Consider the following 12,436-nt stretch of genomic DNA (forward strand, 5'->3'; position numbering starts at 1 on the left):
TTTCGAAAACGTCGACAGTGTAATAAATAACGCGGTGTTAGACAGAAAGTGTAATTTAGTATTTTTCAAACAACCATCAGAGCTGAATACGAATACTAATCACCTTATTAAAATGTTTGTACGAAAATTATGCGAAAAATAAACTAATTAAATGCTCAAAAGTCTACTTTACCAACCTTAATGGTTCTTTTGACACAGATCCCTAAATGGTAATTCATCGTTTTCCGATTATGAACCTAACCGAAATTCAACAAAATATATCGTTTTAGAAACGCTAAACCTACTCTTTCACTTTTTTCGTGCTAATCAAACCAGTTCTGAAACACTTTGTGTGCATTTTATTTTGTTGTAAATCACTGATAAACAATCCTTTTTCGGCCATTCTATCTTTGTCATTATCTTCTATTATAATCGCAATAATAATAACAATATTATTTTTTGCCTTTCACCAAGAAAAACTTAAATGTTTATAGGCAAATAAAAAATTATAAAGGAAAAAGCAAAAGAATATAGATGGTTCAGCTGATGCTCTGAAGTGGATTATCATGATTCTTTCTCTATATTACTGTATCATATTATAAATTGTTAAATGTTTTAAGCTGTCCTTACTACGGCCATAAATCGTTTACAGATGAATGTTATTGCCATTATTGTTGTAATTTCTGTGAACTCACTCCATCGTGTTTCTGATTTTCATTTGGACCTACAGTCGCCTAAGATTTATTGCCGATTATTAGCCTCGTCATTGAGTAGTCATTGAGGTGCCTACAGGGTGTTTATTTTTATCGTAAAACGTTTTTTACTCTTCTATTTTAGACACCAAAATAATATACAGACCACCGCGTTGTCATACAAAAATAACACATTGTTTTTGCATCGAAATTTAAACTATTATTCAAGAAGTACTACTATGAGTACACTACTATTCAAGAAGGACACGTTACTTCTAAATAAACAACGTAAAGCATTTTAGTGCTGTCTCGGTTAGCTTGTAATGTAACCGGTTTCTGTTGAGTTTTGTCAATTAAAACTAACGTTTGATGTTTTTTTGTTGCCAGGGAGAGCCCGAGATGTCTTTCGCGGGAGTCGTCGGGTGCGCCGCGATGTCCCTCCAATGACTCGGTGTACTCCGGACGTAGCGGGGCTGGCCTTCCTCTGCCCGCCGCGCTCACCGCCGCTCTACCAGCCGCACTGCTTCCACCTCACTCAGCAGCGGTCGCCGCGTACCTCGGCGCAGCAGCCGCAGCCGCCGCCCAGCAACGTTTGCTCATGTCCTGCCACGAGGACCTCACTGACCCCGAACGTGCAGATGCCGTACTTGACTTTAGCACAAAACGTAGCGACTCGCCCCACGACGACGAGGATATAGAGGATGCCGTCAACCTCAGCAAAAACGAAAACGGTCCTCTGGACCTTTCGGTTGGGACGAGAAAAAGGGGACCAGAAGACTCGCCTTCACCTGTTCCCATTAGAAAAAGTTCTAGACCTGCAGAGTACAAACCAACCCCGTCTCCGTGGTCTACGCCTGTCGCCCCTCATTTACCTTATTTTGCCGCTGCAGTTGCTGCTGCCAGTCTGTCGCCTAAAGGAGGTGTTCCTGCTGACTGGAATGGTAAACTGAAGCACGGCGGCCCTACACCGAACGACGCAACTAAAGCATTAGAAAAAATGAGTGAACTTAGCAGACTCGGTGGGGAAGAACTCTTCCGATCAGTACAAACAGCTGCTTTAGGTGCCGGCTTGGCTCCGAACGCAGCCGCCAGACATTCGGCTTGGCAATCTCATTGGCTCAACAAAGGAGCGGATCAAACGAAAGATGTACTTAAATGTGTGTGGTGTAAGAAGAGCTTCAATTCTCTAGCAGATCTTACAGTTCACATGAAAGAGGCCAAGCATTGTGGTGTAAATGTGCCAGTGCCACCATCTACAGGTGCACCGATCCCACCATCCTTACAAACTCCCACTAGTTCACCATCGACTCCATCGCACAATTCATCTTCTTCTAGCGGTTCTTCGAAACCGTCACAAAGCGATTTAAATATGTTAATTAAAGAAAACATGCCGATTCCTAGAAAGCTAGTTAGGGGTCAGGACGTTTGGTTAGGTAAAGGCGCTGAGCAAACTAGGCAAATATTGAAATGTATGTGGTGTGCAGAAAGTTTTCGTTCTTTAGCTGAGATGACGAGTCACATGCAACGCACTCAGCATTATACGAATATTATTTCTCAAGAGCAAATTATTTCATGGAAATCATCTGAAGACGGAAAGGGCTCCAACGCAAGCGGTCCGGGTACTAATAATTCAGTTCCACCTACTACGGGCACCAGTAGTCACGTCAGCGCCGTTCTCACTTGTAAAGTTTGCGATCAAGCATTCAGTTCATTGAAAGAACTAAGTAATCACATGGTCAAGAACTCTCATTACAAGGAACACATAATGCGATCGATTACCGAAAGTGGAGGTAGACGACGCCAGACTCGTGAGAAGCGAAAGAAATCATTGCCAGTCAGGAAACTCCTTGAATTAGAAAGAGCCCAGCATGAATTTAAAAACGGAGACGGTAACGGCGTGCCTATGGGTAAACCAATTCGTGATTATGGCACCGGAAGCCGCATCACGTGTGAGAAATGTGGGGACAAAATCGAGACCGCAGTATTTGTGGAGCACATTAGGCAGTGTATCGGAGCACCGGTTTCTAACAGTCAAAGGAATTTTCTGAAGAGCGCATTAATGTCGAACAACATAATTCCTCCAGACGTGCCGGGACACATTACCCCCACCAGCCGTGATGGACGCAAAAGCATCAACGAAGAACTGCCTTCCCCTGGGTCCGCACACCACCGATCTCCTTCGTCGGTTAATGATTCATCTCCCTGTTCCAAAGATCCCAATGTGAACATGGACAAGAGCTCATCACCATCGGTACTTAACGCCATAGAACAGCTGATTGAGAAGAGTTTTGACACTCGATCACGACATTCAGTACCGGGAATGCCCGGAGGCGCATCTCACGCTCCGATAGGATCAAGTATCCTTAAGCGCTTGGGCATAGACGAAAGCGTTGATTATACAAAACCTTTGGTTGATGCTCAAACAATGAACATGCTCAGAAACTATCACCAGCAGTCCGGTTATGGACGGCGAGAGCGCAGCGGTAGCGAATCTAGTTCTATGTCTGAAAGAGGTGGCAGCAGGGTTGAGTCTCTCACACCCGATAGAAAGCTAGATTCATATCACATGACACCACGCACCACTCCTGATACTCGCGGCTCACAGACTCCAGCTTCCGAAGATCGACATGAAATACGGATAAAAAAAGAAGTAGACGAAGAGGATCAACGAGAAAACGGCGTAGATTTGAGTAATCAACCAGTGCGGGTGAAGACTGAGATGGAAGAAGAAGAGGAACCTCTACGACCAAGGAGCTCTACGGAAGAAGATATCAAACCAGTCGTACCCAAACGCGAGAGCGAGGGTCCCAGCCCAGCCGCTAGCCCCCGCAGTCCGTCCAGTGATCGCTCAGGCAACACTCCGGGTGCTGATAGGAAACCGGCTTCTAGTTTAGGGGCTCTTTCCTCTATGTTCGATAATCTTGCGGGAGGCGGACCGTCTAATGAGCCAAGTTCTTCCCGGCGCGGTGGCAGCCATCCTCTGGCCGCACTACAAAAGCTGTGCGACAAGACCGAGAACACACCGGCACGTGCATCTGCGCCGGCGCAATCTCCGGCCGGGCCGCCCAGCATCCTCACCTTCAGCTGGGCCTGCAACGATGCCGTCGTCACAGATTCCGTTATGAAGTGTGCGCTGTGCGATACTCCATTCATTTCGAAGGGTGCATATCGCCACCACTTATCGAAAATGCACTTTGTGAAGGACGGTGCCTTGCCGGAGCCGGTGCCTCTGAAGGCGGGGTCGCCGGCGCCGCACAAGCCTGGCTCGGCGGCTGGCTCCCCGCAGGACCCCCGCAGCCCCGCGCAGACCTTCGACGAGAGCCCGCACTCCAAGTTCCTCAAGTACACGGAACTGGCCAAGCAGCTCTCCAGCAAGTACGTGTGAGGCCGCCGCGTCCCTCCCCCCGTTCGTACCATATCTTGCTACGTTAAACCTTGCTAGGGTTAGGTCGCCGAGTGTTTCGAAACTCTTTGCCAATTTAATTATTTAGGTAATTATCTTTAGATCACCGCAGCGTTCGGTTAGTGTAATTAAAGACTAGCGACTAAGTATACGCCAAACGTGTTACGTTCGTATTAGATTTTAAGATGATATTTTCAAAATATTGCCTTTAGGTGATCGGTCGCCGGCCCCAGCGCCCGCGGCTTCTCTTCCACACTACTTGTAATTCCATTTCGATAATTGTAAATATAAGTCACGGTAAGTCATTAAATGTTCGATTCGATCTCTTTGTAAATGTATATTTTTTGCTAATAACTCTAAACAAAAAACGTGGTAAAAATAATTACTTTTGTAATTTTGATTGCGAATCGCCTTGCGTGTGATCGATCGAGGACTCTACAGGACGTGGCGGCATTGAATTTCAGTATTTTAATGGAGAAAAAAAAAACGTTGCAATATAATTTTATTTCGTGTTACTTAATTATGTTTTATGTAAATCTGATTATAGTTTTAATGCGTCTCTTAGTTTATGTATATTTTGATATGTTTTTTTTTTTGGTAATTTTCTAATGTTTGATTGTGAATAAGGGATTCCCGCGCTGCCTATAATCTCGGAGATCCAATCTCATCATTCAGTTACGATGTACATACTATATACAGTATACAATATAGGTTGCAATATACATTATAAATCTCCTTAGTGTAAATTTTGCTGTAGTTCGCTGTCACTGCGAAGATGCTATTTATTACGTAGTGTTAAGTATAATATAAGGCGACTTCGTCTGTGAACACTTGTATACCATTATATCAGCGCACGGTTGTATTTCCAACCGTATATTTAAAAAAAAAGGTGATAATATTCGTTATACAGTCATTTTTCTTTGTAAAGAAGCGACTACAAATCATGTATACGTTCAGATGTACTGAGAAATATCTTCCAATATAACGAAAAGCTATACGATTATGTATATACGGTAATTTTGAGTGAAACAAAACTCTTTTATATTTAATAATAATAATATTAATAATAAATAATGTAAACTGTCTATTATGTAAGTTTCAGAGATATCAGTAACTGGAACTAATTAAAATTAAATCAATTTTTGTAATATCATTTATTTTTAAAATTATTTTGTGTTCGAAAGACATTTATTTATTTTTAATTCAGAATTTCGAATTTTAAATTTTGTTTTCTTGCTGAACAAATTTTCACCTGTCCAAGTCTAATTTTAATTTTAAATGACGTTACGAAAATTGAATTAATGGCAATGAATGAAAATGAAATAAAAAACTGATAATCATTTTAACCTTAACAATGGAATCATACGAAAAAATATGTATACGCTAGCTCTGACGAAGAGACTTTTTGCTCATTCTTAAAAATGGTGTTGAAATAAATAAATAAAAAAAAATGATTTACCAAATTTAATAATCTTATTTAATATTTTATGTTGTATTTCAAAATGCAATTAAAAGCTCAAAGAAATATATATGTTAAATACTTTAAAATTATTTTTTTATTTCTCGATTACCCTCAATCGACGCACGGACCTCTACTAACACACAAACACAATATACAGAACCTCTTTGAAATAAATAAATAAATAATAAATAAATATAAATATTTACTAACAATCACGCCACGTTAACTGGTCCCGTGCTAAGTTCGTAAAGAACTTGTGTTACAAGTACCAGATAACGGAAATAAATATAATATTTTTATTATACACATACATATATTTAATATACACCCATAACCCTGGAAAGGCATTTATATTTATCATACAAATATCTTCCCTTGGCGGGATTCGTACCCGCGACCCCCTTGTGTAGTGACCATGTCACTTACCACTACACCAGACGGCCGTTTATGGTGGTTCACTAAAAATGTACTGTCAAGTGGCGGCATTTACGTAGTGATTGTCCATGGTCTCCGATAACCAGTAACATCTGGTGTACCGTAAGCCCGTTTATTCATCTAATTAGGAAAAAAAAGGAAAGTTAAACGCCCGTGAGCTAGGATTGACTCCTGTGTAACACGTGAGTGTGAGAAACTGACAGACACAAGACAAGATCAAATATATATGTACATAATAATATATATAATAATATATCTACCACGACTACTGTTTTCATTTTTACAAATACTGAGTACAAGCCCTAAGGCACAGTAGTCTAACAATAAGGCCAGTCACAGTTTATTTTCTGCAAGCTTAGTCTTGAGCAAATACAAGCTCATTGATAGCCGAGGTTTGAAAGGATCTACCGGTGGGTTGTGACTTCAGTCTCTGACACAGTTGAGGACCACTAGCGAGCACCACATATCCTGTAAATTAATTTGCCTTCGATGCCGAAATGTCAACAAAATTATAAAGAAGTAAAAAATATATAGGTATATATCCAATAGGCAAAAATAAAACAGATATACAATATTCCCCTGTGTGTAAAACACCGATTTTCTTTTTTTTGTTGTCAAGTAGTTTTTTTTTTAATTTTTTTATTGCTTAGATGGGTGGATGAGCTCACAGCCCACCTGGTGTTAAGTGGTTACTGGAGCCCATAGACATCTACAACGTAGACGCGCCACCCACCTTGAGATACAAGTTATAAAGTCTCGGTATAGTTACAACGGCTGTCTTACCCTTCAAACCGAAACGCATTACTGCTTCACGGCAGAAATAGGCAGGGCGGTGGTACCTATCCGCGCGGACTCACAAGTGGTCCTACCACCAGTAATAACATTAAGTAAGTAAGTAATCTTATAATGTTAAGTTTTATTAGACAATGTTTTTTTCAAAATGTCAATAAAAGTAAAACGTAATAAACCTCATACGAATGAATGAAATTTATTGAAATTAATCTAAATCTTAAATGTCTGTCTTTAAGGTAGATTTTCGACTGTCGAGTGAAAGTTAGCACCTTATTAATTTTTTAAACATAATATTCAGTTTAAACTTAAATAAATTAAACATGTCGCATAATAATGGTTTAGTAGATATTATGCGGACATTTCAGAACTAAAAAAAAATGGTGCACATGAAAAAGTGAAACTACTTTTAAGGTTTGTAGTATTGTGGTTTACTTCATTTTTCATCCTTAAATGAAAATTCTCTTTTTATAAAAGGAATCCTGTGTATAAGAAAAACGACCTAACTCCCTTTGTCCTTTCCCTCTCTCCACGGTCGAGCGGTTCGCGAGACGCTCTGTCTATTTTCTCACTCTCGCTCTTCCTAAATTGTATCTTTTCTCTCTAGCCGTAACGAATCTGGCGCGTGTTAAATTTTACTCACAACGCGCCTAAAGAAGTTTCACTTCAAAATTAAACACTGACTCAGAATATAGTATACACTTACTGGTCACGATCCGATTAATTCATTTAATGACTATAGTTAAATCTGTGGCTGACAAAAAGTGACCTCAAACGATTGGGACACTGGGTTCATTTTTGCATGGAAGGATATTAATTTGTTTTCATTAGACGACTTGAGTCCGCAAGGGTTAGTACTGTTGTTCTGGGTGTTTCTGCATCATTCACCTGACGGAGTCTGGTTTGAAGAGACACTAACGCAATTAAGACAACAACTTCACGGTCAAAACGTAGCATCTACATTCAGGTGTCGTTCGGAATCGTACAAATGCTGTTATGAAATTGTTCTAAATGGCCCATTGATAGCTGCCACCGTAGACATATTATGATGTACGATCGAAGTAGCAATTGTAGCCTTTTTTTTTCCTACCTATCTGATAGCCTTGAGAGGCTATTTCAGCTTCACCCTAACGTGTAGGTGAGCTCATGGGGCTCAAACCGGAGTGTTGCTAACACTGGCCCTAGCAAGAGCAGTACTTCGCAGAATCTACGACCGGAAACGCGAATCTACCACCGGAAACCCGACCCACTGAGAAGATCCGGCGAGAAACTCAGTGGGCTGTGTCTATGGGTTAATTCGCTCGTCGAGCCCTTCGTCGCAAGCGACGGATTCGACGAGCACGGTGACCGGAATTGTAGCCGACAACGTCTGTTCGTCCCAGGCATCAAATCTAAGCGCTGCAACGATTCGCGTCAGAAATATTCCGAGAAGCGGTGCCTACAGCCGCGGGAACACAGCTTTGTCGCGGAGAAAAGTTGTTAACAAAGTGCTTCTTTTTTTTGTAACTGTAATATGGAAATTTACGATCCTGAATTAAAAAAAATAATACTATTTATAAAAAGGGAACGTACCTATGTAGTAAATTTACTACGAATTTAAAAGAGTCCGTAAAGGCCTATTTGAATAAAAAACATTTTGATTATATTTACATATCTAATTAACATATTCGACGTCGGAACAGATTTAAATTTATGGTATTGGTAAATTATTCGAGAAGCCCTAGTAAGGGCCGGTCGTGTCGAGGACTAATAAGCTTTACAAAGGTGAACTAGACAAGCGAAGGGCCCCCTTACAATCACATGGACCCGCACATCAGTCAGTGGAACGTCTCAACTCTACGCAACCTCGCGTTAATCATTATAACGACATCATTCATCGCCGTTCGCACACTTTTCCTACAATTTACCTACTTCACGACATGATAGTGTCGCGTTGAACGCTGTACATTGCTGGTTATTTTATAATTTAAAATAATTTATGTCATTTTATTGGTGCGATCGTTGGCACGTGTATTACAAATGTCTCCACAATGAAATAATATTGTGCAATAAAACCAGACTTAAAGGATAAAATTCTCGGTGATATTATGTACAAATTTTAAGGCGTCACCTCGTGCTATCTGGTTTTAAGGGTGGATATAAGATTAAATTAGAATTTCTACTTCATGTCTTAAGATGGATGATATTCACGTCTTGATGTTATTAATGCATGAAATACAAATTCAGTAACTACTTAACGTTGTGTGATCCGTGCACTCGTTCCCCTCTTATGCAATACAAATATGTTGATCTCTATAATGGCCGAACCAGTTCAAAGCTGGGTTCGATTGAGATAAACCTCAACAACTTACCTATGTGGCGGTCAAACGTTAATGAGGACTCCTAGAATTAGGTGATCGAATCTGGAGCAAACTTATTTGAACAGGAATCACAAATTGACAACTCAAATTATTAAATTGCCCGGAAGCATTCGAGCTCGAGAAATAATCGAGCCATGGCCGAATTTATAGATCTTCAGGCTGTTCTTACTCTAGCCCGCCTTATATTTAAAAAACCCGATGCGATGCAAGCGTCAACATATAAGCAATTTAAAACTAATTAATAGTGAAGATACAACCAGATTTTAATGAAAAGTGCACAGATTATTTACGACCTATTTGATATTAAGGTGGCTACCGAAGTCCATAGGCATGAATGCGTGATTTCCATGTGAAAAATTCCACTTTGGAAGACGATATTGAAATTTCAGTTTTTTTTTTTTTTTATTGCGTCTACGATGTAGATCCATGAGCTCAAGGCGCGTCTGGTGGTAAGAGGTTAACTGAGTGATAACATCACAACGTGGATACCGCCATCCAGCTTGAGAGATAAGGTCTAAGACCCAACTGCATAGTATAACAGCAGTCCCGCCTTTTAAATGAGAATGCGTTACTGCTTCACAGAACTAGACAGAGTGCTGGGATAATGCTCTTGCGGTTTTACAAGACTGTCTTTCTTTACAAACCAGAAGAGATTTCTGTTACGCGATAGAACTAGATCGGAGGGTAGATCATCCGATCACACAAAACGACTTTATAATTATGTGCTTAAAGAACTTATTTGAAAGCCAGTAATGTATAGCGTGCAGTATTAAACAGCTACTGATCTTGACTGACGGGCCGTCAGTAGCCTAAACCATTGTCGCTCCCAGGTATGAGAACACACGGGAACGAAAAATGTCGTGTACTTTATTTTTGAATTTATTTATAGAAATTTACTAGCTTTCGTGATAGTCTTAGCTCCGATCCGGTAGCAGATTCATTCGCGAAGTAGCTGCTCTCGAGTTGTTAGGTCTCCTTCGGGTAGCTGTGTCTAATCACACTGCTTCTGGCTGAGTGTTTGCTCGTCCACCTGTCCTAGTGAAACTGGATAAGCATACAGTCTACCAGTGACCCTTCAATCAAAGAACAAAAGATAGCCTTAACATTGGCTTGTCGTCATCTAGTAATAAAGTCGAATATGTATATTTTGCAATAAGAGTTATTACAAATACTTTAAATGAAATCACGGACTTTACTAACAGTTCCCGTAACACTCCGCCATTGAATTGCATTGTTCTAGCACATGGTGGAGCATTGTGGTCTTTTGGAGGCAGCCTACAAGTCGGCATGTAAGAAGATCTGAAATACTTAGAAATCGACTGATTTTAAACTCTACCCTTCGCTCGACGGTGAGAGGTCGACGAGGAGAAAGAAGAGTTTTATCTGTCTATCGCACTCTCTAGTTTCTGTATTTCTTCTAGTAAGAACTTGCAGAGTATTCTAAAAAGAATGTTTTGAAGTGGACATAGTTGGTTACCAATTGAGCGTTTTAATGCAAAAAACACTGACGCGAGCGCCATCTATCGTTGAACGCAATAAGACAAATACCCTTAATCAGAAATTGCACAATGTTTTCGCGTTAAGCAGTTACCCGAATCTATTCATGCAGGCTTTAGAATATTCTTTCATCGTAGCAGCGTTTGTCAATACTCACGATTTAGTTATTAAAAGTCAGATATAACAGTAGGAAATATTTATAAAAAAAGTGAAATTTGTTTGTCACAATGACATGTTGGATGCCATTTTTATTAAAGATAGAACGTACATACTAAAAAATACAAGCAAACTATAATTAAATTAAAACTAAGATACAAAATTTTCAAATTAGGCACGTACTGACAAATAGAATTTTAGGTTTATATTTATTTATTGATTGATATCTTGCTATAAACTTGTTTACAAAAAAAAAAAGTGGTAGTTTACCTCAAAGTTGGAATTCCATCAATGACGCATCATTCGATACAACTAAACATAATGTATTTCAAACACATTCACATCTTTGCGTATGTGTGTATTGAATCTAACACGGGTATGAAAATATAAAGCGGTAACAATTTTTTTTATTGCTTATATGGGTGGACGAGCTCACAGCCCACCTGGTGTTAAATGGTTACGGGAGTCCATAGACATCTACTAAATGCCGCCATCCACCTTGAGATATGAGTTCTAAGGTCTCAGTACAGTTACAACGGCTGCCCCGCCCTTCAAACCGAAACGCATTACTGCTTCACGGCAGAAATAGGCAGGATGGTGGTACCTACCCGTGCGGATCCACAAGAGGTCCTACCACCAAACTCACAAGAGGTCCTACCAGGTATTCAGTAATTTTTCTACTTTGAAAACATAAAATGAAAATTGTCCCGTATGTTTTCCAGTCGCGCCTCCACAGGCTATACATCCAAACCCACCCAACGCTGTCTGTCACTCCACCTATAATAATGGCGACTAATTAAAATGACGTTTTGTTTTATATCATCAAATTAATGAGGACCACAACCCCCTGTTAGGGGAGGGGGCTGTTCCCGCGATTTACGACCGGGCCTTACCAGACCCAAGATTGATAGTTTGATTTACAATCCGTTTATCATATTTTATGTCTTCAAATGTAATAATTTTTATTCGTGTAATTGTAATCGACGAAACAAAAGTTTCAGATATCAACATAGTTGTAAGAGGGGTTTTTTTATTAATAGGCATTACTGGAGGTGCAGAGACCTTTTCAGTTTCACCAGGACAGGTGGGCGAGCAAAGGCTCAGCCAGTAGGGGTGGGATTTGCTAACAGCTGCCCGAGCACCTCCGAAAGAGACCTTTTTTTTTCGGGCCGGGGTCCGAACCTCCTACGAGGTCCCCGCGCTGAAGGGGCGCGCGGGGTATGTGAGACTCAACGATCTGCATGGTGTTGTAAGCAGACCGCGGGCCCAAGGATTTTAGGGCCCACCCACTAAACGACTCCCCTGCACTCTTACACCCGACGTCCGATCCCCTTCGAGAGCAGAACCCGGATGAGGTAGGGGGGCTACCGCGGTCAACACTACAACCAGACGGCGCGGCTCACCCCAAGGACGCTCAGCCGAAAGAGACCTAACAACTCAAGAGCAACTGCTTCGCGAATGAGGTAAGAGGGTATTGATTGATGAATGCCTACCTATATTAACTTACGATAAGAATGCTTGACCACACGTCTAAATCAGTGAGCCATTGGGCTGTTTATCATATGAAGTGAATAGAAAATCGTATGAAAAATGTGATTTAAACATTTAAGCATTTTTTATGTATTCTTGCATGAGTTTACATTTCAATTGCCGTTAACTCTTT

At 40.6% G+C, this 12,436-nt stretch overlaps 1 protein-coding gene across 4 annotated transcripts in view; it reads left to right on the forward strand.

Annotated features, from left to right (window-relative positions):
* The window catches only part of LOC101737217 (protein tiptop), a 350,367-nt gene extending 344,745 nt beyond the window's left edge, over positions 1–5,622 (forward strand). For all 4 annotated transcript variants that reach the window (XM_038013390.2, XM_012694048.4, XM_038013389.2 and 1 more), the window contains one exon: positions 1,059–5,622. In XM_038013390.2, coding sequence (XP_037869318.2) covers positions 1,059–4,056 — 2,998 coding nt within the window. In that variant the 3' untranslated portion in view covers positions 4,057–5,622. The remainder of the gene's footprint in view (positions 1–1,058) is intronic.
* Positions 5,623–12,436: the final 6,814 nt, after the last annotated feature.

Source organism: Bombyx mori, chromosome 10 (genome assembly GCF_030269925.1).
Source record: "Bombyx mori chromosome 10, ASM3026992v2".
Lineage (NCBI taxonomy): Eukaryota > Metazoa > Arthropoda > Insecta > Lepidoptera > Bombycidae > Bombyx > Bombyx mori.